At 40.6% G+C, this 25,425-nt stretch overlaps 1 protein-coding gene across 9 annotated transcripts in view; it reads left to right on the forward strand.

The window, feature by feature from the left end:
- The window catches only part of LOC103186096 (prune homolog 2 with BCH domain), a 192,958-nt gene extending 188,876 nt beyond the window's left edge, over positions 1-4,082 (forward strand). For all 9 annotated transcript variants that reach the window (XM_042333668.1, XM_042333664.1, XM_042333673.1 and 6 more), the window contains one exon: positions 17-4,082. In XM_042333668.1, the coding sequence (XP_042189602.1) occupies positions 17-50 (34 nt within the window). In that variant the 3' untranslated portion in view covers positions 51-4,082. The remainder of the gene's footprint in view (positions 1-16) is intronic.
- The last annotated feature ends 21,343 nt before the right edge of the window (positions 4,083-25,425 follow it).

The following is a 25,425-nucleotide window of genomic DNA, read 5'->3' on the forward strand; positions in this document are numbered from 1 at the left end:
TTTCTTTCTTTTTCAGAATACAAACAACACCAAGTGAAGGCATGGAATAATTGTGTTGCCTCGGTCTCCGAATATTTCTTAGGATGTTTGTTTTCTGAGTAGCAGCTGTATTAGTTAACTTCCTTCATTGATTCCTGATTCTTTTGTTCAAACTTAGTTCTTGTTTATTTTCTGAAGTATCATTTTGTGAGTCATAAACTAAGTCATGCTGTGTAAAAATATCAAATGGATTATTGTGATATGTGCCAGTGATATATTTACTTAGAGCTTTGATTTCAAACATTGCCCATTTAAACAAATAATCCAGAACCATATCAATTGTCATATTTAAAGGAAATACCTGTCAATGTTGACATTTTTCTTTCTCAGTGCTAAAAGTTAAACTAAATAAGCACCACTTTCCTGAATTGAGACCTTTGTGTCTGGATCAAGATTGGCAGAAGGCCAGTTGTGTATTTTTGTTAGATTGTGACATCTCTTTGCAAAGGAACAGAGAGGAATGAGGAAGAGCTGTTCATTGAACCTTCAAACCTTGTTCACTTCCATTGAAAGGTAACATGGGTTCTTCAGACTTTTTTGATCAATCATCTCTTTTTGCCATTTGTAAACCATGGAAGATGATCTTAGATGTTTTCCCATATAAAAAGGTTCATTAAAAAGGTTTCTCCTCCCCACAAAAAATATATTTTTGACAAAGCTGGATATAAATAATTTAATTTGTACAATAATTTTCATAACTTGGTTCCATTCTGTTGAAATATTTACTGAGGAATTTAAAATCAAATTACTTTCCATTTTTCATCTTTCTTCATTCCGAATTGATCATGCCTCCTCTGCCTGGCATCAGAAAGCCTGTATGTCCTGTATGTTTGGGCCCCTCCTACTATCTGGCCCAATTGGTCCCAACCTCGCACAATGAAAATAAAAGTGGGCTCGAATCTAAATTGGGGAGGATTTTGCACATGTAATCTTCATTTTGGATAGGTTAACACTTAGACTTCCAGTAGCTCTGGGAAAGTCCACTTTTTATTTTTCTACAATTTTAGCTCCCAATACTGAAAAAAATTCTAATATTACAGTAATAATGGCATTGATATTGAAGGTCATCATATTACTGGAATATGTAATATTAACAAAAGAGATATTTTAAAGCCTCATTCCTGCTCTGACTCCCATCTCTATTTTGCAACCCCTGACCCCATTCCCCTGACCCCCATTTTCCTTTCTATGATTTCTAGTTTTAACTTTTATTTCATTATATTTATTATTTTGAATAAAATGTTATTTTCCTGCCTTCCTCAACTTGTTGTTTTAACGCTGTTTAGTTTTTGGCTTAATTAAAAAAAAAATTAATTAGCTAACCAAGAGGCTGAGCATTGAAATTTGACCTGGTGTGTCATTGGAACCAAGGTTTGGAAGCACAAAGTAAATGAGTCCTGAAGAGTTAGTTTGTCAGCAGATTGAATTCAGTGCCTGTAAATTGTTTTTTCGTTGTGGTTCTTAATAGGTAACTACTTTTGCTGGGCCTACCGGGCAACTCATAGTTTTGTGTGTTTTTTAAAAAAAATCATGTATGCAAATAAATGCAACAAGTTAGGGAAGGTTATTTGTGAAGTTGAGCTAAGTATGCATGAGAGAGAGTGATCAATTGTATTTTAATAAACAAACTAGCAAGGAGCTTGATAATTGTCAGGGCAGTAAGATTATATGAAAATATAATGTTCAGCAACACAGTGTTATTGGTATTCCATGGCTGTAGTTTCTTACTCAAAGTGACAACAGCAGCTGTTTCATTTCCAGTTAAACAGCAGATAGGTGATAATTGGTGCCTAGAAGTTTGGAAATGTGTCATCTTGCTCAAAGTAAATGAACTAAGAAATTGTGGCATTTACAAAATAAGTATAAGGTTATTTTCATATTTGAAACACTTAAGGTGTGTCAGATATTGCCTATGAAGAAAAACAATGCCAGTACAAGTCTAGTTCCCAAGGATCCCATAATACTATCTTTATCCACATATATACACCAGTACCCACCTAGCAACAGACAAGGAAATCACTCCTGTGCCAAGGAGAGGGAGGAAATGTGGGGTTAACTCCTCAAGGTATCACAGAGGAGAATGAAAACTGATCACAAATCTTATCTTAAAAGTGTGCTTTATTTAATATGCAAGTTTGTTTTTTTTCTTTTTAAATGATATATTGACAACTAAGTCTGATTTCCTGAGATTGAGTACAAATCTTTACAAGTTGGAAACATTTGCACTATTGTGAGCTTGGACAGCAACTGCAGTGTGCTTCTATGACATATCTTTAAAAATAATGACAGTACATATGATTTCATGCACATCATCGGGCTTTCATTAAACATTTACCAGTTTGGAGAGTTCCTCGATTGATTGGTGTAGTAAAACTTACTAAGAAGCTGTTATGGGTTTGTCAGAAGGACTTTGATTAACCAAATTTAAAAGTAGCTGGAAGACTTTGGGTAGATCAATTAATGACTGAACTAAGAATCAAGCTGTTTAATCACTCAAGGAAGTGTTGTCATTTCAAGCTTTTCTGCAGTATTGCTTTCTAGTGATCAGGATTTATTACCCATTAACTTGCATTTGCATTGACTTGCACTGATGAAAAGCAATGACAGGGATAATGCATTACGCTTTGGGGAGAATAACATTTACGTCTGCAGCCAGGCTCCCTTTGTTTTCAATGAGGCAAAAAAATAAGTGCCAACTCAGTCCATCTTCACAGCCAAATCATGTTAGAAAAAAGAGATTCCCCATAACATTGGGGATCTGATATGCAATGATTTCTTAATAGAAGAGACCTGAGGGACCTCTGCTCTAATGCATTCTACTTTGGGAGTTTGTGTATTTTTGGATCAATTAGTTCCAGTTACTAGAAGGAGTCTTCTCGAGTTCTTTATAAGGGATTCTGTTGTAAATTAGCATTTCCTAGACCCTCATTGTGTTATTTTTTTCTACAGATAGTGCACACAAATCCTTTTGATTCAAACTGCTTTGAAAGACATTGCTACCTGACATGTTGAAGTACATTACCCTGGTAGATCATGAAGCATTCTCAAAACATTTGCTCCACATGCTCACGACCGGCCCTGAAATACATAAAATATATCTCCGTAAATAATGTAACAGGTAACTTGCAACATATACTTTTCGAAATTATTATGTACAAGAAATGGATGCATGTTATGAAAAGTGTGCAATATAAATTCAGTCGGTGAAAGAATGAATTGCAATATTTGAGCTCAAAAAATCCTGGCCAGTATATCAATGTAAATGAGAAACTGCTACAATTGTATTTCGGTGTACAACAGGTAGTACTATCCTTTGATTGTAATGTTCAATATTGTTATAATCTAGAGAAGTTACAATGTAGTTAAAGCATTATGCAAGGCAGGTATTAGCTGCCTCATTATTATTCTTTGGAATTTGTTGATCAGTAGTAGTTTGTATTAAAATATGCTTAATATTACAAGTGATTTAAACCGAGAGTACAGACTGCCATGCGATATAATTAAATCGCCATTTTCAATGAGTAAACTATGTCTTTGTTAAGAGTTCATGAACTACCCAGAATGATTGCAAGGAAGATGAAGGTGTTTGTTAAATAGCACATTTTCCTGCATGACAAGTGACTTAACATTCTCCTCCCTTCTGTGCCATATTAGCTGCACGGAATTTAGACAGATACAAGCAAGTATAACAATTTTAGCTGCAATAAATTCAGCAATGAAGTCTTAGTGCAGAAATCAACATTATCTCTTTTAATATACAAAGACTTTGAGAGAACTGTTAAAGAGTAATGAGTACGTGAGGGAATTGAATGTGTGCAGTAGTCAAAGAGCAAAGAACAAATTGCACACGTTACTGCTGGCTAAACTACCATGCCCAGTTCAGCTGCCGTGGTAACCTAATGTCCTCTGCTATTGTATTCTTCAGGCATTACTATTTGGAAAGTTCCTGTTAGATTTTTCTTTCTGTAAAAATACGATGTGAAACTTTACATATCCTTAAGTACGATTGCAATTTGCACTATTAAATACTGTGCTGTCCTTTATGTCATGTGTTTGTTTCATTTGTTTGTTTCTCACACAACAAATATATACAATACACAACAAGTGATATTTTATGGCCTGCAGCACTTTTGAACAAGATGTAAGAAAATGTTTGTCATCTGATGCTTGTACAAACTCTCTAAGTTCATCGCAATTTTTCTTTTTGCTTTTAATTTATATGTTTAGTTTTGCTAAAGCCAAAGTCCAATGTAGTATGCCATGCAGATCAGAAAATTGTAGGTTTGACTCCTCGTCTGTACTTCTCTCAGTTCAACATAGGTATCAACACTAATGCATTATTTTTCCACAGCGGTGCAGCTTCAGTGCACCTGGAACAGGGAAGGTAAGAGTCTCTTCCAGTGACTCCTATTAGAAAATGTAAATATGCGATTGGGTCTGACTGTCTAAACTTATACATGACAAATGGTCACCTTAGTGATGTAATGATGGACATCAGCATCACTGCAATAATCTTCATCACTTGAGTTATTATGAACCTGATTATAGGAGAGTTGTAAATGCCACCTTGGCTTTTTAATAATAGCAATTTGAATTCTGTCTCAGATTACTGAACAGTGAAGGAGTTTGACTCTGAACCGGGGAAAAAGTGGAGGTAATCATAGGTACAGTAGAAGAGGAAAAGTGGGTTTGAAGATGATTAAACAAATTGCTTTTACAAAACACTTTTCACATAGGAAGGACGTCCCAAAACACTGGACATTGAGGGTTTGCACCTGAGCTGAGGTCCGTCAATACCTCTCCCCAAAAGCTGCTGAAACTCTGGTCTATGCCTTTGTCGCCTCTCGACTGGACTATTAAAATGCCCTCTCGCCAGTCTCCCCTCCACTACCATCCATAAAATCCAACTCATTCAGACCTCTGTCGCCCGCATTCTCACCCGCCCGAAACTCCACTCCCCGATCACCCCAGTCCTTGCCAGACTGCACTGACTCCCTATCCAAGAGAGGATCGATTTCAAGATCCTCACCCTCGTATTCAAGTCCCTGCACTCCTCTGCAACCCCCCTACCTCTCTGACCTCTCTCCTCAGCACAGTACCCGTTGCCTTTGTTCCTCCGGATCTGGCCTCCTCCTCGTCCCCCGAGGCCTCCGCTCCACCCTCGGCAGCCGTGCCTTCAGCCACTATGCCACGAGGCTCTGGAACAAATCGCACTTTTCCTCTTCCACTATACCTGTGATTACCTCCCCTTTCTCCCCGGTTCAGAGTCAAACTCCTTCACTGTTCATTCCCTTCGTCTCGCTCCCTCCCTTCCCATTTTTAGGTCTCTGCTGAAGACCTTTCTTTTTGACCGTGCCTTTGGTCATCTTCCTCCCCCTCCCCCTGGCTCGGTCCCAGTATCCTAAACTGTAAAGCACTCTGAGACGCCATCCGGCGTGGCGGGCACAAAATATAGCCAAGTTGTTTCGATTCTTCAAGGGTGGGGAAAGGAAGATAACTGAAGGCATGGTCAAAGAGGAATGTTTTGAGACAGACCTTGAAGGAGGCAAGGGAAGGGGCGAGATGAAGGGACTTGGGGTTGGAGCTCCAGAAAATGGAGGCAGAAAGGCTGAAGGGCCCAACCTCCAATGGTGGGGCAGATAGGGCAGGGGATGTGAAGCTGATCAGTGCCTGCCAAGTGGAGGGAGCGTGCGGGTTGGTAGGGTTTTAGAAGGTCTTAGAGGTAGCGTGGACAAGACAATGTAAGGTTTTAAATATGAGGATCTTGAACTCAATTCTCTGGGGGATTGGTAGCCAGGCTCGGATAAAGAGGGGGTAAGGTGGAGGGATTGAGGCAGAGGCTTGGGGACCCAAGTGTGCATGTAGAGGTACTGCTGGAGTTTAACCCACTAAAACTGCTTAGTTTGCCATTGAGAGCAATGTCGAGAAAGCTTCCAACTGCTTATCCAGTTAGGACCACCTTACCCATAGTCTTAGGCTTGCAGGATTAATAAAAACTGAGTGGGTAGATTTTATATAGCTATGGAAGGAACAGGCTTGATAGGCTGACTGGCCCTTTCTCATGTTTTCGTATGGTCTTTAGGATACAAAATAGCATTTTATGAAATAATACATAATCATAAAGTCTACTACAGGGTGTCACTATTTTGCTTTATTGCCATAATCTCTAAAATAAGCATAAAGACATTAACTGCCTATCTTTAGATGGTTGTTCGTATGAAACATACATGCTATACAAGAACAGATTGTTATGTTACATATGCTAAGCTTAATTTTGGATTTTTAAACGACTGTAAAGTCCTTATATAATTAACCTCTGTACAGCTAATTTTCAGATGAACCTTTTCAAGCAGACACATACCTTGTTTTTTGATTGGCAGGCCCACAACCCTCACTCTGCCCACTTTCTCAGATCTTCTGAATTGCAAAGGGTAATAAACAAAATACATATAAATACAGAATTGTCACTGTTTTGTGTCCTTGTCTGGGTTCAGCTTATCGAATGCTCATTGTAGCCCTCTTGCTACAGCCCTCAACTGTTACCAATATCAGCTGCCTCAAGAGCAGGGATGGGCAATTATTTTGGCTGGCGGGCCACTTCATGAGTTTTGGTAAGCTTTGCGGGCCACACGCTTAATATAGATGCAAATGCTTAATAATAGCTCAAAATCAAGTCTTGCACTTGTACATGTATAAAATAAAGTCTATATAATTGACATTCATTAGGTTAAATAAAAACAACTCATTGAGCAGATATTTATTTGATATTTATTCATTCATTCACATATTGATAAGAATGTGAGAAGCTCACTCAATGGAAAGAATGAAAGTGCTGATGTGCGTTAACCAGACAATTGACGTCAGGCATCGTCGCCATTGTTGCAATGCGGAGTACTGCTGCAAGGTGATCATCAGTCATCACAGATCTAAGTTTTGATTTATTGAACTTCATCACAGAAAATGTCTCCTTGCATATGTATGTTGATCCAAACAGCACAACCATCCTCCGAGCATGAGCCTTTATTTTTGGAAAGGTATATTCATTAAGAGAGGCGTAAAAACTGGAAAGCGGCACTGATTTGAATTGCTCCGCAAGCAATGGATCACATTGCAGGTCAATAAGCTTGAGTTGGAAGTCAAATGGGGCATTGTCAACATCAAATGAGAAAGGTGAAGAGACCAAAGACAGGTCCTTTTTGATCAAATTGAAATCCTGGAATCGGCAAGAAAATTCTGCATGTAAGTGATGAAGTATACTTTTTAAGGCTTTGATCGCAAACAGTAATCTGCTGCAAAGTTGGAAAGTGGGCAAACAGCCTGTTTCCTATCTGACGTGATAAAATAAATAATTTTGTCATAAATGACTTGACACTGCAATACAAATTGCGCACAAAGGCACCCTTTGCAGTTTTGAATTCAGTTAATTCATGTGGCCCATGATATCAATGGCAAATGCAAAATCAGAGCACCAATTCGCAACATTCAGCTGTGGGAAATCCAAATCTTCTTGTTTCATACCCCAAAATAAATCAGTCTCTGTTCTCAATTCCCACACTCTTCAAGACCTTTCCTAAACGAAGCCATTTTATGTTCGTGTGATACAGAACATCCGTGTCCTCGGATTCCCAATTCCTCAAGCAGAGTTGCAAATTGCCTGTGGTTTAATCCTCTTGCTTTTATGTAGTTGACCACTTTCGTAACCGTGTACACGACATTGCTTAGTTTTAGAACACTCTTACAGAGAACCTCTTGGTGGATAATGCAGTGTAGAAAAACAATATTCTGTTCTGGATTTGTTTCTTTGACTTGATCTTGAATTCTTTTCAGTAACCCAACATTTTTGCCTGTCAGATTTGGGCTTCCATTGGTGGTCACATTCACCAATTTTTTCCACTCCACTCCTAATTTTAAGATACACTTATTTACTGTCTCCAAAAAGTCTTCTCCAGTTGCCTTCTTTCATTAACTGTATTGATGCCAATTCTTCTGTGAGCTCAAAATGTGTGGTGATACCTTGAATAAAAATTATCAACTGGACTGTGTCTTTGACATCACAACTCTCATCGAGTGCTAGTGAAAAACATGTAAAATTGCTTACTTTATTTTTTAATCGCAGATACAGGTTCTCAGAGATATCCTCGACACATCTCACAATAGTCTGCCTTGAGTTAATACTTGTGGAGTCCTGTAGCTCAGTGGTTAGAGCACTCGCCTTAAAAGCGAGACACCTGGGTCCAATTCCAGGCAGGGCGAAACCTTGGGCAAGTTTCCTTACTCTACACGCCTAATGATAATCCCTCCAAAAAACAAAGCAATAATAAATTGGTCATTTTCAATCCATGACTGTTGTGGGACACTGCTGTGTGCAATTGGCTGCCGCATTTTGCCCACAAATATACGGTCAATTCACTTTACAGTATATTCTATGAAGTGCTTTGAGACGTCTAGAAGATGTGAAAAAGCGCTATATCAAATGCAAGGATTATTATTATATTATAATGTTCTCGATCTGGTTTTTCTTGTCTGAGCGTAAAATTGAGGCAGGGTCAACCATACATTCTTTTATAAATTCTCCTTCAGAGAATGGTTTGCTGTTCTTGGAGATTTTGTGCGCAATCACGTAACTCACTCTTGTAATCTCATCCTGGGACACAAATTGTTTTGTGAAAATGTTTTGCTCTTTTTGCATTCAAACAACCATCTCATCAGCTTTCTTTCCTTTATCTTTGACAGAAACATTCTTATATTTGCAACCATGTTTGTTCTCAAAATGGCAATTCAAGTTGAGCACTGTCACACTTTCTTTGCAGATTAAGCACACAGCTTTTCCACCCACAATGGTAAAAAAAATTTAGAAGTCCTTTCTTTGTTGACTATTCGGCTTTCAGCGTCCACTTTCCACTTCTTCAATAAACTCATTTTGAATTAACGTCCTCTTCAGTGAAAAGTACTGCCGCGGTTTCTGCGTGCGCATGTTTGAAAATATGCCAGACGTCAGCCTGATTCAACACTTGCAGGAGGGAGTGTGCACACAACTAAAAAGCAATGTTCCTGGTCTGATTCAAATACGAAATTTGTGCAACTTTCTGGGACTGAATGAACTATAATTTTTTCTATTGCTAGACACAATGACGGGCTGGATACAGTCATTTGGTGGGCCGGATATGGCCTGCAGGCCATACTTTGCCCACCCTTGTGCTAAAGTCACAACTCTCAAGACCGTGTACCATATGCTGATTTCTCACAGGTATGAACCATAAACCTAGGCTGGCACAGAGCAGACAATTCACAAACCAGGATTTTCTATCACCGTTTCCATCATTAAGAAGGTGAAAATATTCATAATCTCTATGTTTGATTATAATCATTTATATTAACAAATGACTAAAGATAATATATATATATATATACCACAGAACTAAATGAAAGATGAAAAAGAGTCAAAATGAAGTGCAAGATTGCCAGGAATTTCAAAGATGGTTTTAATGACAGATTATCTCAAAACCGCAGGCTTTCTTTGCCACAGGCATTTTTTTTTTGCCACTGAAGTTGCTCTATCTCTTACTCTTACAATTATTTTGATTTATGAAAGACACAAAACATAACATGTCAACACAAAATATAGAAAATCATTCCATATATTTTTATGGAAACTTTCCCTGAATGTGAATGGAACAATTTGGGAAGAGAAACTTGATATAATTTTAGGTCTGCACATTGGCTTTTGCCAAACTAAGAACACAGAGCCCTTTTGTGAAAACCAGAAATCAGTGCAATACCATTAATCCTTAGAATAGTGTTGGAGTTCGTCATGTATATTTCTTTCAACACTTACGTTTTTATTTTGGTTTTAAAGATTTCACAATCTTTCAGGGAACAGAAAAGAATACTCCTTTCATATAAATTTGGTACCTTTTTCACAACTAATGTCCAGGCCAAAGAACACACTAGAGCAAAATTGGAACTGTACACATTTGCCTACAAATACACAGTGGTTACGCTTCACAGTATAATCCTGTGAAACTCATTGAGATGATTCAATGGTATGATGTTTCATGACATAATGTAGCCATTAGGGTTAAAAAAAGATTCTTTAAAAAGTAGATATTATGTTTAACATAAGGCTTGACCAAGTGGAATCAAACGAGAAATACTGTATTTTTGTTTACTCTTTACTTTCAAAAAATCTCTGCTTGTACTCGGGTACAGTTGAATGGGTGCTGGCAGCCCCTCCAATACCTCATTCTAAGTGACTATTTGTGCGCAAGTCTAGACAGTGTTGGCAGACTATTACAGAATGGAAAGCCTCATACACAATTCTTGCTTTACACATTGGGTTTGCAAATACACTCCTCTTGAAGCAGTAACTGGCACAAAAGTGTTTTGAGATGTATACTACATTTTCTGAAGGGTAGTCCCTGTGGTTATGCCAAATTGCCAGAGAGTGCCTGTGTTGGGTTCTGAGTAATGAACAGAATATTATTATATAGCTTATAATATTATAAGAATATTCTTATACATCTTATTCTTTATAGCCTTCCTTTAAATAAGGAGCCTTGAGCAGTGGAATCAAAGACACTCAACAACTTATGTTTGAAGATCTCTTTACTTAATATGAAATGCAAAGTTTGTTAGTTCAAAATATCACAATACAACAGACAAGTCAATAGCGTAGACAAATGTCTATCAAAGTAAATTAACCAATAATTGCTTAGTCCATACATCATTAAAAAGTTGCTTCTTTGGTGGAGTCAGTTGATAGAAGTCCCGATCAACAGGCAAAAGTCTTGTATTAATGGAAAGTCTCTTGATTCAGACCCGAAACCTCTTGCTTGGGTATTTTGATGACAAAGTCAAAGTTGATAATGGACAGCTGAGCTGTGTACTTTATTCGACAGTTGTTATATGTTGTTAATATTTTCGACAGTTGTTATACATTGTTCTTCTTCCATTAAGTTTAAAATGATTTCAGAAGTTCTGGAACTTCTGCAGTCTTCCTTCCCGAAATTGCTGGAGTTAATGAAAGTCGCTGAAATATTAATAAATAATAATAATCCTTGCATTTGATATAGCGCGTTTCACGTCTTCTAGACGTCTCAAAGCTCTTCACAGAATATACTGTAAAGTGAATTGACTGTATATTTGTGGGTGAAACGTGGCAGCCAATTGCACACAGCAGGGTCCCACAAAAAGTCATGGATTGAAGTCACCAAATTATTATTGTTTCTGCTTCTTGAAGGATTATCATCAGGCGTGTGAAGTAAGGAAATTTGGCCAAGGCTTCGCCCCGCCAGGAATCGAACCCAGGTCTCTCGCTTGTGAGGCGAGTGCTCTAACCACTGGGCTACAGGACTCCACATCTATTATTGATGTGCGAGCCTATCAGAGGCCTAGTGAGTGTGTCACAGTACTAAGCTCAAACCTATTCTCACCCAACACCTTAACACAAGCACTTCCAGTAAGGGGTGGGAGGGGGGGTGGCGGTGAGAGGGATCTGAAGCAGTAATCTGTCTAATTTTCCCTTCTCTAAACTGAGACACTGGGGTCAACTGTGATATTCCAGTTGAGATCAATTAACTGAACAAAGGGATTGTACCTTGACTCTTCCTGGCCTGTATGCTCGGTTACCTTGGATATGCTTCATGAGACACTGAGTTCCTCAATGTGTCGTGCTTAATGCTATCGGGGCCTATTAATTGTGTTATGTTTATATTGTTATTTCCTATTATAGATACATAATGAGAAGGTTACTGTTTAATGGCAAAACAACCAGTGGTTGGGATCTCAAATTTAGAATGGAAGTGATAGAATAGATAGTTCAGAATTAACTAATTTACACAGAAGTGGTAGAATATGTTAGAATTTACACTTTTTGTATACTGCTAGAATCATAATAGATGTTGTGAATGGGTTAACGTTTAAGTTAAGTGTGGGGGACAACTGGACTTACAGTCATGGGATAGGAAACATCTGGTTTTCTCTGTTTTTGAAAGAATAACAGACAGGGGCAGGGGGTCACCTCTTATCAGTAAATGACAACAAGCCCATAGAGGTAACGGTCCAAGGTACCGGTTGACACAGGATCTCGACTGAGCAATAAGTCGCTAGATTCTGACAGGGCCTGCCAAGCGACAGAAGGCAACCCTCAAGAATAGCAACTAATGAGCAAGTTGCTTAAACTAGAGGACCTTGGTACCATCCCGGGATACTGATAAGAAGTAACCAGTCACTTAAAAGGAATGATCCCACACCACAAAATAATGAGCACCAGATACAGTACCAAACTGATCAATCCTCTATCTTAGACAATTAGATCAGATAACAGGGGTCTTAAGGACAATGTGTATGTGTGCTGAGGCACGTACACCCCATGAGGTGCTCACGTGAACCCAGCATGATTTTGACCGGGTAATCTAACGTCCGCACCATGATTGGATGAACATTGGTATAAGATTTCCGTTAACTTTGTGTACGGTGCCGTCTCGGGTCGTGGAGACAAGGATACGGGAGATGGGGCCGTCCCGGGCTGCGGAGACAAGGATACGGGAGATGGGGCCGTCCCGTGTCGCGGAGACAAGGATACAGGAGATGGAGCCATCCCGGGCTGCGGAGACAAGGGTACGGAGATGGAAGACTGAGAGCTAGAAACACTAAGACTGAGGATATCAGATGGAAGATTGAAAGCTGTAAGCAAGAAGACTGAAAGCATGAAGAATCAAGCTTGTGTGCTGTAAAGACACAGTGTTGAACTCTTGATCTCAAGATATCTATAGTGGTGTTATTCTGTTATAAGATCTGTTGATTGTACCGGCCTTTGGTCTGACCCATCGTGATATTGGGGAATAACGAACGAATAATAATAAAGCAGTCTGATATCTGGTTAAAGGAATTAGCGTTATTTCCTTACAGATTTGGCTGATTTTATTTTCTTACAAATAGATCGTTCAGAATTAACTAATTTACACAAATGATGGAACAGTCCAAGTCTTTAATCCAAAGACAACACAGTGGCTTCACCACTTTGTATCATAATATGAAAGATGTTTAATGTGTGGATGGCATCTGATATGCTGTGTCCTAGGCTAAACAAATTATAGTTCAACCATATATCTTTTATAATCGTTTTTTCACAGTTAGTATGAGAATGCAAAATCTTTCCATTATTATGTCCTTGAAGCAATTATTTCACACCTGCTGAGCTATTATTGCTAGTGTTTTAGAAAAACATCTTACTCAACTATAATCTGCAGAATTGTTATAAAACTTGATTTGTTATAGAGAACATCTTTGACAAACTTCAGCTGTGATAAATATGTCATCTTGACATTTTTCTAATCTACATAAGCATTTTTAACTAAATGAAATAATACAGTGCTTTCAACTACATAGTGCTTTCATGCTACATGGTTAACATATATTAACAATTTCAATAATGAAAACTGAAAAAATTGTGGGATCACAATTTGTGGGGAGCAATGGGGCGCTTTTATTGTATAACTTGCTCTCTATTCCATTTTTAGCTGTGGCTGCGTTAAGTAATTTAGATCTGCAGATTTCCTAACACAAGTCCACCAAAATTACTGAGGCAAGGAGTGCCTGAAAAAGCATTCTACTTCCTGTAGTCTCATGAAACAAGCTACTGTGAGGGGAACATAGTATACTACTGTGAGGTGCATCATTATAGTGTTCTTAGAATGCAGAGCGGTCCAACCTTTTGACTGCTGAGGGCTGCCCTATTTGAGAAATGTCCGTGGGCTACAAAAGCAATATTTTTGTGTTTTCCTTCCAGAAACATAACATAGTATTTACAGGTTATGGAAGGAGCAGTTACTTTTCCTAGAGTTATCATTAGCCACTTGTGTTTGACAATGTAGCTTTTTCAAATTACATCAAGAACCTTTTGGGCCCAGGGCACAGATTATTGACCCACTCTTGCTTTTGCCAACTATAGTTACTCAGAGTACCCCTTTCCCAATCCATTCCATTCAGGAGCCATCCAGACCCGTTTTCATAACTCAGTGAAATTAATATCACAAGATCGCAAGACTTGTTTGGATGAAGAAGGCCCTTCGGCCAATTTGATCTCATAGAACCATAGAAATTTATGAAACAGAAGAAGGACATTTGGCCCCTTGTGTCTCTCTCAAGCGCAATCCTTTCAGTCTCACTTACCTGCTCTTTTGTCATACCCCTTTTGGCTGAATCTTTTTAAGGTATCTGTCTAGTTCACTCTTGATGGCTAATATGGATTTTGCCCTGGCAGGGCATTCTATATCTTAACTACTCTGTGCGAAAAAAAATTCTCCTTATCTCCCCATTTGTTTAAATTGATACCCTGCACTCCACCAACCAGTGCATACTTCCAGGATACCCACCCTCCCATCACAGTATCAAACTGCTTTTCAAATAAATCCAATATTCTGGCCTCAACCACCCTTCCTGGCACCTTTTTCTACTTTTTAATTACCCTCAGAGTAAAAAAAAGCTTTCTTGTATCTATCCTGAAATTATCCTTTGCAATTCCAACCTATGTCTTCTTGTTCTACTTTTTGGTGTATCCTAAACTATTGCTCTACATTGGAGGATTTTCATAACTTTCACATGTTTAATTTATAGAATGTATGTATCGCCTTTGGCCAAATTGAAAATAATATTTTAACAGTTTTCATCTGCAGCTTTCAAAGACAAAGTCTTGTTTCAAAGAGGTGACCATGTAAAATATCAGATAATTGGCCATAAATTTCAAGTCTTTAGTATACAGCTGCAGGCTACCTTCAGTAAGATGTTGTAAGGTTAGGAACAACTCTATTAAACAACAGGCCACGCTGAGATGCCAGCATGTGTCAGTCCACTTGGCAGCACTATTTATTCAAATCCTAAACCAGGCGGACTGATAATCTTGGCTCAAGCTCAACTGCCGCATTATTGAAAATTCTGTGCTTTGCATGAGCGATCAAACAAAGGTTCCTGTCTGCAATCCAAGTCTCATCTGCCTATTCCTCAATTTGTATAGATTTTAAAAATTCAATGGTAATATTTTGATGAGAAATCTTGGTCTACCAGTTAATATTCCTGACCTTACCAAAATTCACCAAACAGATAAATTGTTCATTGATTATCAATGTTGTTAGCGCAATGATGCTTTTGCATCTTAAAATATGCTTTGAAATTCCCCAATCTCCTTCCCCAATTTTATATTAGAATAATAATCTTTTGCCCACAAATATACGGTCAATTAACTTTACAGTCTGTGAAGCTCTTTGAGACGTCGAGAAGACGTGAAAAGCACCATAACAAATGCAAGGTTTATTATTATTATTGATATAGTAGCTTGTCATGTCTTTGAGATGTCTCAAAGCGCTTCACAGAATATACTGTAAAGTGAATTGACTGTATATTTTGTGGGCGAATTTGGGTTTGTTGCTGCCCCAAAGCACTATAAGGTGTAGTGACTGTGAGTTTTGTGTTTGAACGCTTGAAAAAGTAATGATAATTATTGATTTGGCACTTCAACAACAAGCACTAAAATTTTACACAAGTGTGTGTGGGAGGAAGGGAGATGGAGAACAACAACACAATTACATTTATAGAGCGCCTTTCACGTCGGGAGGATTTCCCAAAGCGCTGAACAGCCAGATGTCGCGGCCCGAGCATGGGGGAGGGGTGGTGTAGGGGTGAGGGAAGGCAGAGAGGTGGGAGGGAGACCAAAGCCACGATCAAAGAGAAGGGTCTTGAGACTGGCCTTGAAGGAGGCAAGGGAGGAAGCGAAGCGAAGGGACTATGGGATGGAATACCAGAGTGTAGGGGCAGAGAGGCTGAAAGCCCGGCCACCGATGACAGGGTGGGTCGGGCGGGAGACATGGAACAGGCCGGAGCCTGATGAACGGAGGGAGCGGGCAGGTTGGTAGGGAGTCAGCAGGTCAGAGAGGTAGGCGGAGCAAGGCCATGGATGGCCTTAAAGGTGAGGCGAAAGAAAGACAGATTTCTATTCGAAAGGTGGACATCTGTTGGCTGGCAACAGATGACACATGTTCCAAAACTAGATGAGTGCAAATCCAGCGCCCTAAAAGTAACTAAGGTTACTTCACATTGGACACTCAGTTTTGAGGAATTGAGTTGTAAAACAGTTTTATCACCCTTATATGTACATCAACAGTATGGCTCCCTCTCATTCAAAGTGTACTGGGAGGCCTCGGTGTTCAATCCTCACTAATGATTGCAAGTCCCTATAACTAGGTGTAACTTGACGAATGAGTTTTTCAATGGCGACAGGTACTACCAACTGCTATTTCAACTAAAGCAAATTGGGAAGCTTCAGTCAATCGGTTATTTTACACCTCTGTGATCTCGGCTGAACCTTTTGTGTAATCCCTCCTTTGATTTATACAGAAAGCTCAAGTTAAGCACAGTTAAGTTAGCTCAACGGAATTTTATTGTAACTTCGATGAAATCCACAACCTTCGGCATTAAATCTTAAACAGCATGATAAATATCAACAAACTATGAGATAACAAACATTAATCTCACTTAAACTACACACAGTAACAGCCACTTGTAATGAAGTTAATGTAAAGTGCACGAAGAACCAACCTCTGACTACTACTCATCAATAGTCAAAGCACGTACCTTTGTTGTCATCAGGTAGAAAAATAGCAACCATGAGCACTTGGTACTCATTCCTTTATGGGCATTGAGCTCCTCCTTAAATTAGGGTACCCAATGGTGATTGTATAACACCAGTTACTTGGTGCCTTTCTTATGGTCCAATCAAAATCATCCTTTAAGTGACCCAATAGGGAAACAGTGAACCTTCCTATCCACTTATGCAAATTATAGATAGTCAGTTACCCCACCAAATTGTTACAATCGACGCTAGAGTCACACTTGATGGCACCATAAGTATCAAAAATGTTAAATACATAAAGAAATGTATTTAAAGCACTACTCAATATACTTAAACAACAGACAGGCATAGAAAACAAAAGGGGTGACCGTGACTGGTGTCATCCTTTGAATGAAACATTCGTCATTCACTCCATAGCTGTTCGTGGGACATTTACCAGGTTCATTTATTCACATTTCTTTGAGAAGATAGCTTCTTGCGGCCCATCATGTAGGTTAGGTTAATACAACAACAACAACAAAATTACATTTATAGAGCGCCTTTCATGTCAGGAGGACGTCCCAAGGCGCTGGACAGGCAGGGGTCAGGACCCGAGCATGGGGGAGGGGTGGGGTAGCGGTGAGGGAAGGCAGAGAGGTGGGAGGGCGACCAAAGGCACAATTGAAGAGGAGGGTCTTGAGACCGGCCTTAAAGGAGGCAAGGGAGGAAGCGAGATGAAGGGAATTTGGAAAGAAATTCCAGAAAGTGGGGGCAGAGGCGCTGAAAGCTCAATGGTAGGCCGGGAGACATGGAGCAGGCCGGAGCCCGCTGAACAGAGGGAGCGGACAGGTTGGTAGGGAGTCAGAGAGATAGGAAGGATGGCCTTGGATAGCCTTGAAAGTGAGGACGAGGATCTTGAATTTGTTCCTCTGAGGGATGGGGAGCCAGTGGAGTCGGGCGAGGGTGGGAATGATGGGGTCACGGGGCCTGGTGCGTGAGAGTACATGAGCTGCAGAGTTTTGGATGATCTGTAGCTTGTGAAGGAAAGAGTTGGGAAGGCCGATGAGGAGGGAATTTCCATAATCGAGCCTTGATGTGACGAATGCGTGGGTGAGGGTTTCAGCAGCCTGAGGGGGGAGGCAGTGGTGGAGTCTGGCAATGATGTGGAGGTGGTAATGGGCAGGGCCCACTGTGTTGAAGACAGAGGAGGAGGTTCAAAGGTGTGGAAGGAGGGATGGGTAATTATTGGATGGGTAATTGTGTGGGGTGGGGGTAGGGAGGGTTGGAAGTTGGGAGGGCAGTGGCAGCTGAGTGGATTCCCTCAATTTTGGACTCAAGGAAGTCCAGCACTTTCTCGCAGTGAGAGTCAGAGGAAAGTATTTGCGAGGCGTGGCGAGGAGGGCGGAGGAGCCGGTTAGTGTTGGAGAACAGGAGCCTGGGATTCACCTGGAATAGAAGGATGATTTGGCTGAGGCGAGAGCGCATCGGTAGTTCTTGATGAGGTCCAGCCAGATGTGACAGTGGACCGTTAGGCCGGATTTGAACCAAGTGCGTTCGGCAGACCGCACATGGGCCTTAAGTGAGCGGAGGTGGCTGGTGAACCAGGGTGAGGATCGGGAATAGGAGGCAGTTCGGGAGGTGAGAGGGGCAAGGACGTCGAGTGTGGTGGAGAGGGTGCTGTGTAGAAAAGTGAGTGCAGCGAATGGGTTGTTGCGAGAGGTGGGCCAGAGGGGGAGGAGATCAGAGGACTCCAGGACAGCGGAGAGACACCTGTCACGGTCACCCCTTTTGTTTTCTATGCCTGTCTGTTGTTTAAGTATATCGAGTAGTGCTTTAAATTCATTTCTTTATGTATTTAATATCAGTGCCAGTCACCATCACTGACAAGGCCATCTCTGACCACCATTTCATCTCACTCAACTCTCATATCCCTCTCCCCACTGCCTCCAAACCTACCACCATCTTCTACCACCCATGGAAGAAGATCTCCTCGCAATCCCTCGCCGCTGCCCTGGAGTCCTCTGATCTCCTCCCCCTCTGGCCCACCTCTCGCAACAACCCACTCGCTGCACTCACTCTTCTCCACAGCACCCTCTCCACCGTAACCTCCCAGCTTCGCTCTTTCTTCTCCTCTCACTCCCTCCATGAACCCCTCCAATTGGGTTTCCGTGCTGCCCACTGCACAGAAACTGCTCTGGTGAAGGTCACAAACGACATCCTGACCATGAGCAACCAGGGCTCCCTCTGCGTCCTCGTCCTCTCGACCTCTCCGCTGTCTTTGACACCATGGACCACTCAAACTGAATCTCCTCCAACCCCCGCACTGTCTCGTGCGGTGTTCCTCAGGGCTCTGTCCTCGGTCCCCTCTTCCCTCTACATGCTCCCCCTTGGTGACACCATCTGCAAACATGGGGTAAATTTTCACATGTATGCGGATGACAACCAACTCTATCTGTCTGCCTCCACCCTGAACTCCAGGAATCAAGTCCTGGACGAGGGCTAACTTTCTTCAATTCAACGTCAGCAAGACCGAGGCCCACCTGATTGGCTCGCGCCAGCGCCTCCGCATCTCAGGTCCTGGCAGCATCAGCCTCCACGGCTGCACACTCAACCTCACTAAGCCAGTCAGGAACCTGTGTATCTTGTTTGACCCTGAACTGTCCTTTCTCCCCCACATCCGCGCCATGACTGGCACTGCCTACCACCACCTCCGCAATATTGCCAGACTCCGCCACTGCCTCACCCCTCAGGCTGCCGAAACCCTCACTCACGCATTCATCACCTCAAGGCTCGATTACGGGAACTCCCTCCTCATCGGCCTTCCCAACTCTTCCCTTCACATGCAAAACTCTGCAGCTCATGTACTCTCACACACTAGGCTCCGTGACTCCATCACTCCCACCCTCACCCGCCTCCATTGGCTCCCGATTCCCCAGAGGATCGAGTTCAAGATCCTTGTCCTCACCTTTAAGGCCATCCATGGCCTTGCCCCCTCCTACCTCTCTGACCTGCTGACTCTCTACCAACCTTCCCGCTCCCTCCGTTCATCAGGCTCCAGCCTGCTCCATGTCTCCTGCCCGATCCGCCCGACCATCGGTGGCCGGGCTTTCAGCCTCTCTGCCCCCACACTCTGGAACTCCATCCCACGGTCCCTTCCCCTCGCTTCCTCCCTTGTCTCCTTCAAGGCCCGTCTCAATATCCTTCTCTTCGACCATGCCTTTGGTCTCCCTCCCACCTCTCTGCCTTCCCTCACCCCTACACCACCCCTGCCCCATGCTCAGGCCCCAACACCTTACTGTTGAGCGCTTTGGGACATCCTCCCGACGTGAAAAGCGCTCTATAAATGTAATTTTGTTGTTGTTGATGGTGCAGATGTGGGGGAGAAAGGACAGTTCAGGATCAAATAAGACACATAGGTTCCTGACTGGCTTAGTGAGGTTCAGTGTGCACATTCCCAATACCTCATTGGTTACCCATTAACCACCAATGAAAAGGATTACAGATGATTTTGTAATCAGATTTTAATCACATGATCAAAAACAGTTTGGGATGAAAAAGGCTTTTTGGCCCATTTGTTCTATTCTTCCAGAATGCCCATCCTACAGACTTCCCACCACAGTACAGCATTGTTTCTTAAATGAGTCCAGTGTGCCCGCTCTGTAAAGAAATAGAAATGGATCTAAAATTGTCCTTCATAACCTTGGTACCTGTGACTTCTTTTCCTGGTTTGGTATCTGAAAGAATTCTGAGTTCTTGGTGTACTTTCCTCTTCCATTTACCTTTCTATATAACTCAATAGGTCCCTAATATCATGGTTTATAACAGTATCTAAGAACCTCACTATATTACAAGTGTCTTATTTACAGTGCATTAGAGTGCAGTGCATGGAGTCCTGTAGCTCAGTGGTTAGAGCACTCGTCTTGCAAGACCTGAATTCTATTTCGCAGGGCGAAATGTTGGGCAAGTCTCCTTACTCCCCATGCTTGTTTACCTAGCAGTAAGTAGGAACCTGGTTGTTAGCTGATTAAAGGATCGCTTTTCCGGGGATAATAATCCCTCAAATAACTCAAACAAAAAAACAATAATAATTTGGTCACTCAATCTATAACTGTTTGTGGGACACTGTTGTGCTACAGCGTTTCGCCCACAAATATACAGCCAATTCACTTTACAGTATATTCTGTGAAGTTCTTGAGACTTCTAGAAAACGTGAAAAGAGCTGTATCAAATGCAAGGATTATTATTATTAGCAGTAGTAAAATGCCCAAGTATATGATGCATGTCCGAAAATGATTAAATCTTGATAGTATCCATAGTGTTGCTATTTTTAGCAAGTTCTGCTAAATATTGTGAGCCTGAAATGTGAAAGGATGAGACATTCTGTCTGGAAAAGTATAGTCAAATTATCTTCAACTGTTATACAAGTCAACCTATACCATTCATAGGATGACAAAATAGCAACATTAAGTGTTTCGCTTAGGCATATACTAAACTTTTTTGTCATTTTTTATTAGAGGGAGAAAAATAAATGGCCCAACAGAGACAAGGTGCAGTAATATGTCATATGAACTTTACCCTGGAGAGTCAATTTTCCATCTCATGCAGTCTGGTTTTGACTACAGATGAAGGCTTATTCCCAAGGCTGGCTTTTAGCGTGATGTCTGAATATCAAACACAAGTAAGCCAAAGTTTGATCTAAATTTGGTATGTGGTGTAAAGCCAACATTAGAGCATTCAGATACTGGAACCACAAACTGGGAGTTGAGTAACAGAAAGCAAAAACATTGTAATTAATTGAAACGGATGGATTAGCTGCATGTCTGAATTTCTTCTCTCACACAAAAACAGCCTGTGATAAAGTGTTCACAACACGACAAGACTGGTTTTATGAAGAAGGCCTTTTTGGCCCATTTGATGTAACCCTTCCAGAATTACCACCTATTTTCCTCCATTACAGCTTTTAAGCTTGTTTTTAAATAAATCCAGTGTCCTGGCCTCAACCATCCTTCCTGGCAACATGTTCCAGTTGTTAATTACCCTCTGGAAAAAGAACAACTTCCCGATGTCTATCCTGAAATTGCTCTTTGCAAATCTGAACCAATGTCCGCCTGTTCTACTGTCATGGTGCATCCTAAAGCATTGATCTGGATTTGCTATTTCAATCCCGCTTAAAATGTATAAATTGATATATTTTAAATATATAAAATGTTATATACCTCTTTAGGATGTCTTCTCTCAAGACTCAAGGGTCCTAGTTTGTTTAATTGTTGCTCATATCTCATTCCTCTAACACTGTGAATCATCTTTGTTGCTCTCGTCTAAACTACCTCTAGGCCTGGATGATTCTAAGATTTGTAGACTAGAAGAAATATTCCAACGTCTAACTGTAATTGAGGTTTTACTGGGTCATATAATTCAGAGCAGTAAAAATCTGGGGCGATGAAAAGGGGCGTTAAGTGTTAATACAATAGAATTGTTAACATATTAACAGTAGTAATAAGTGTTACATATGCGAATCAGCAGGAAAGAGCAGCAGCATTTGTATCAGTCATAACTGGATTATTTAATGGGGGAAGGGGCCTGCCACAATAATTAAATGCTAGTTTAATAGCAGGAAAGGCAGAAACCATAGCAACAGTGCTGCAGGAAGGAAGTGGGAGAGGCAAATTGTTGCTAGCATATTGTGTTGGGTTGTGGATAGCTGCCAGTGCATTGTACGTCACGTTCCCTTTCATTCCTCTTTTTCAGCAAACCTTGGTCTTTGCTCTTCTGGAACATCCCATAATTTGAACTCCATTTGTACTGTAGCACTTATAACATGGTTGCACTGTGGACCCCATTCATGGGTGCGTAGATGGTTGCTAACTTGGCCCTGTTGGCTGGCTTTTTGCTCAATAAAAGCTTTCTGTATTATTTTCTTGTCACTGATTTCACTTCCTGCTGAAATCGCAAAAACAACTACTTTCATTTAGACTTGTTAACATATTAACAGGTAGTAATATGTGTCGCATATGCGAATCAGTAGGAAAGAGCAGCAGCATTTGTATCAGTCATAACTGAATTATTTAATAGGGGAAGGGGCCTGCCACAATAATTAAATGCTAGTTAACATAACATAACATAACAAAACATGTAGGAGCAGGAGTAAACCATTCGGCCCTTCAAGCCTGCCCCGCCATTCAATCATGGCTGATTTTCTAATCTAACTCCAGCTAATACCATAACCATGCCTTATCCCCATATCCCTTAATCCCTTTTGCAATAAGAAATATATCTATCTCAGTCTTGAATATGATCAAGGACTGAGCGTCAACAGCCCTTTGGGGTAGTGAGTTCCATACATTCACCACCCTTTGAGTGAAGAAAGTTCTTCCTCAACTCAGTGCGAAAGGGCTGGCTTCTGATTTTAAGGTTGTGACCCCTGGTTTTAGTTTCTCCAACCAGGGGAAGCAATCTCCCACTATCTACTCTATCATGCCCTTTGATGATCTTATAGGTTTCTATAGGATCCCCTCTAATTCTTCTATTTTCTAGAGAATATAGGCCCAAATTGCTCAGCCTATCCTCGTAACTCATCCCCTTCATCCCTGGTACTAACCTAGTAAATCTATGCTGCACCTCCTCCAAGGCAAGTGCATCCTTCCTTAAATAAGACCAAAACTGCACACAGTATTCCAGGTGTGGTCTCACCAGGGCCCTATAGAAGAAAAGTTAAATAGCAGGAAAGGCAGAAACCATAGCAACAGTGCTGCAGGAAGGAAGTGGGAGAGGCAAATTGTTGCTAGCATATTGTGTTGGGTTGTGGATAGCTGCCAGTGCATTGTACGTCACGTTCCCTTTCATTCCTCTTTTTCAGCAAACCTTGGTCTTTGCTCTTCTGGAACATCCCATAATTGGAGCTCCATTTGCACTGTAGCACTTATAACATGGTTGCACTGTGGACCCCATTCATGTGTGCGTAGATGGTTGCTTACTTGGTCCTGTTGGCTGGCTTTTTGCTCAAAAAAAGCTTTCTGTGTTATTTTCTTGTCACTAATATCACTCCCTGCTCAATTCGCAAAAAACAATTATTTTCATTTAATAGGGTTTTCTAGTGTTAAAAAAAGGGCTGATTTTGGTATTGTTGAAGTTGTCCATTTTTGGTTTTGCAGTAGAAACCAATCACTCCCCAAGCAGTCATTAACTAAAAAATGGTGACCAAACCAGGGCAAAAAAGCTGGAGCAAAGGAATCTGATATTCAGGCGCCTCTTCTAACCTTCACTATATACACAGAGCTAGGATAGCCAACTCTGCTTGGATGTATTCCTAGAGGTTTCATCACATGACTTGGTGAAATGGCTTTAAGGACTGAGCTACTGAAAGCTCATTCCGTTACTAAGCATATTTCTACACTATTTTCTTCCCATCTGGCACATATTGTTTTTTTAAGCTTCAATGATTTAATTAACTGGTTTGAGAACATTGAATAATTTAGTAATCATTGCATTGCCTATAGACCCTTTCATGTCAGGAGGACATCTCAACGCACTTCACAGGATCTACTGGGAGCAGAATTTCATCCCACTCCCACTATAGGTCTATATGGTATATTTTGATAGTTTTGAATGTGGTCAAACATCTGAATGTAAGTACTCTGCAGATTGAAGTTAATGCTAAAACTTCAATAGAGTTACTTGAATTGGGAAGAATTGTATTCTTATTGTAGATTGTGAGACTCAACTCCAAGTGCAAATCTGAAGCTAATGTGTACAAGATGGATCACCCACATTTCACAGATATTGTTATGTTGTAAATCAATGTTGGAGACTACAGGGTAACCTTCGTATATGAAGCATTTTTCATCTTTTTTTACTTTGTGTACATTTAACATCTATAATAATCCTTGCATTTGATATCCTTGCATTTGATATAGCACCTTATCACACCTTTGTGACATCTCAAAGCGCTTCAAAGAATATACTGTATAATGAATTGAATGTTCATTTTGCAGGAGAAAGTTTTAATCTATAGCCCACCCACAGCTTCCTTCACTTGGTAAACACTCTTAATTATGGTATCATGTCTATTTAAACATCTGTTTAAATGGACAACTAACCAAGAAAGACCAATAAATCCAATGTATTTTTTTAATCTATAGCCCACCCACAGCTTCCTTCACTTGGCAAACACTCTTAATTGTAGCATCATGTCTATTTAAACATCTGTTTAAATGGACAACTAACCAAGAAAGACCAATAAATTCAATGTATTTTTTTAATCTATAGCCCACCCATAGCTTCCTTCACTTGGTAAAAGACTTCACTCTCCTTTTGACCATGAGATAGCTCTTACATAGTGATTCCATCATATTAATTGCATTAATTAGCTTCAAAAGCATGATGAACAACAACAACTTGAGTTTATACAGTGCCCTTCACACCCTGCTTGGATTGCTATTCAGTGACAGGATTGGACACCAAGCAAGGGAGAAGGGTTTGGCCTGTGGGCCAGCAGGCATGTGTTAGCTGAATGCAGAGTGTAAGGGTTAATTTATTTCCATGACCCTGCAGTGAAGTAAGGACTGACACAAATGTTGTACAATTAATCAAGGTTTATTAATTCAGATTAATAATGGTTATAAGTAATTAAAAGAATACATCCAATTATGCTTACGTATCCATGTATACTGCAGTTCAAAACGATTTAAGTTGACTAAACCAAATGCTGCGGAAGAGATAGAGAGTAGCAATATCAAATTTAATGTCCATTTTAATGTGTCCTTTTTAATCCAAATATATATGTC

The sequence above is a fragment of the Callorhinchus milii genome, unplaced genomic scaffold, assembly GCF_018977255.1.
Source record: "Callorhinchus milii isolate IMCB2004 unplaced genomic scaffold, IMCB_Cmil_1.0 Scaffold1, whole genome shotgun sequence".
In the NCBI taxonomy this organism is placed as follows: Eukaryota; Metazoa; Chordata; class Chondrichthyes; order Chimaeriformes; family Callorhinchidae; genus Callorhinchus; species Callorhinchus milii.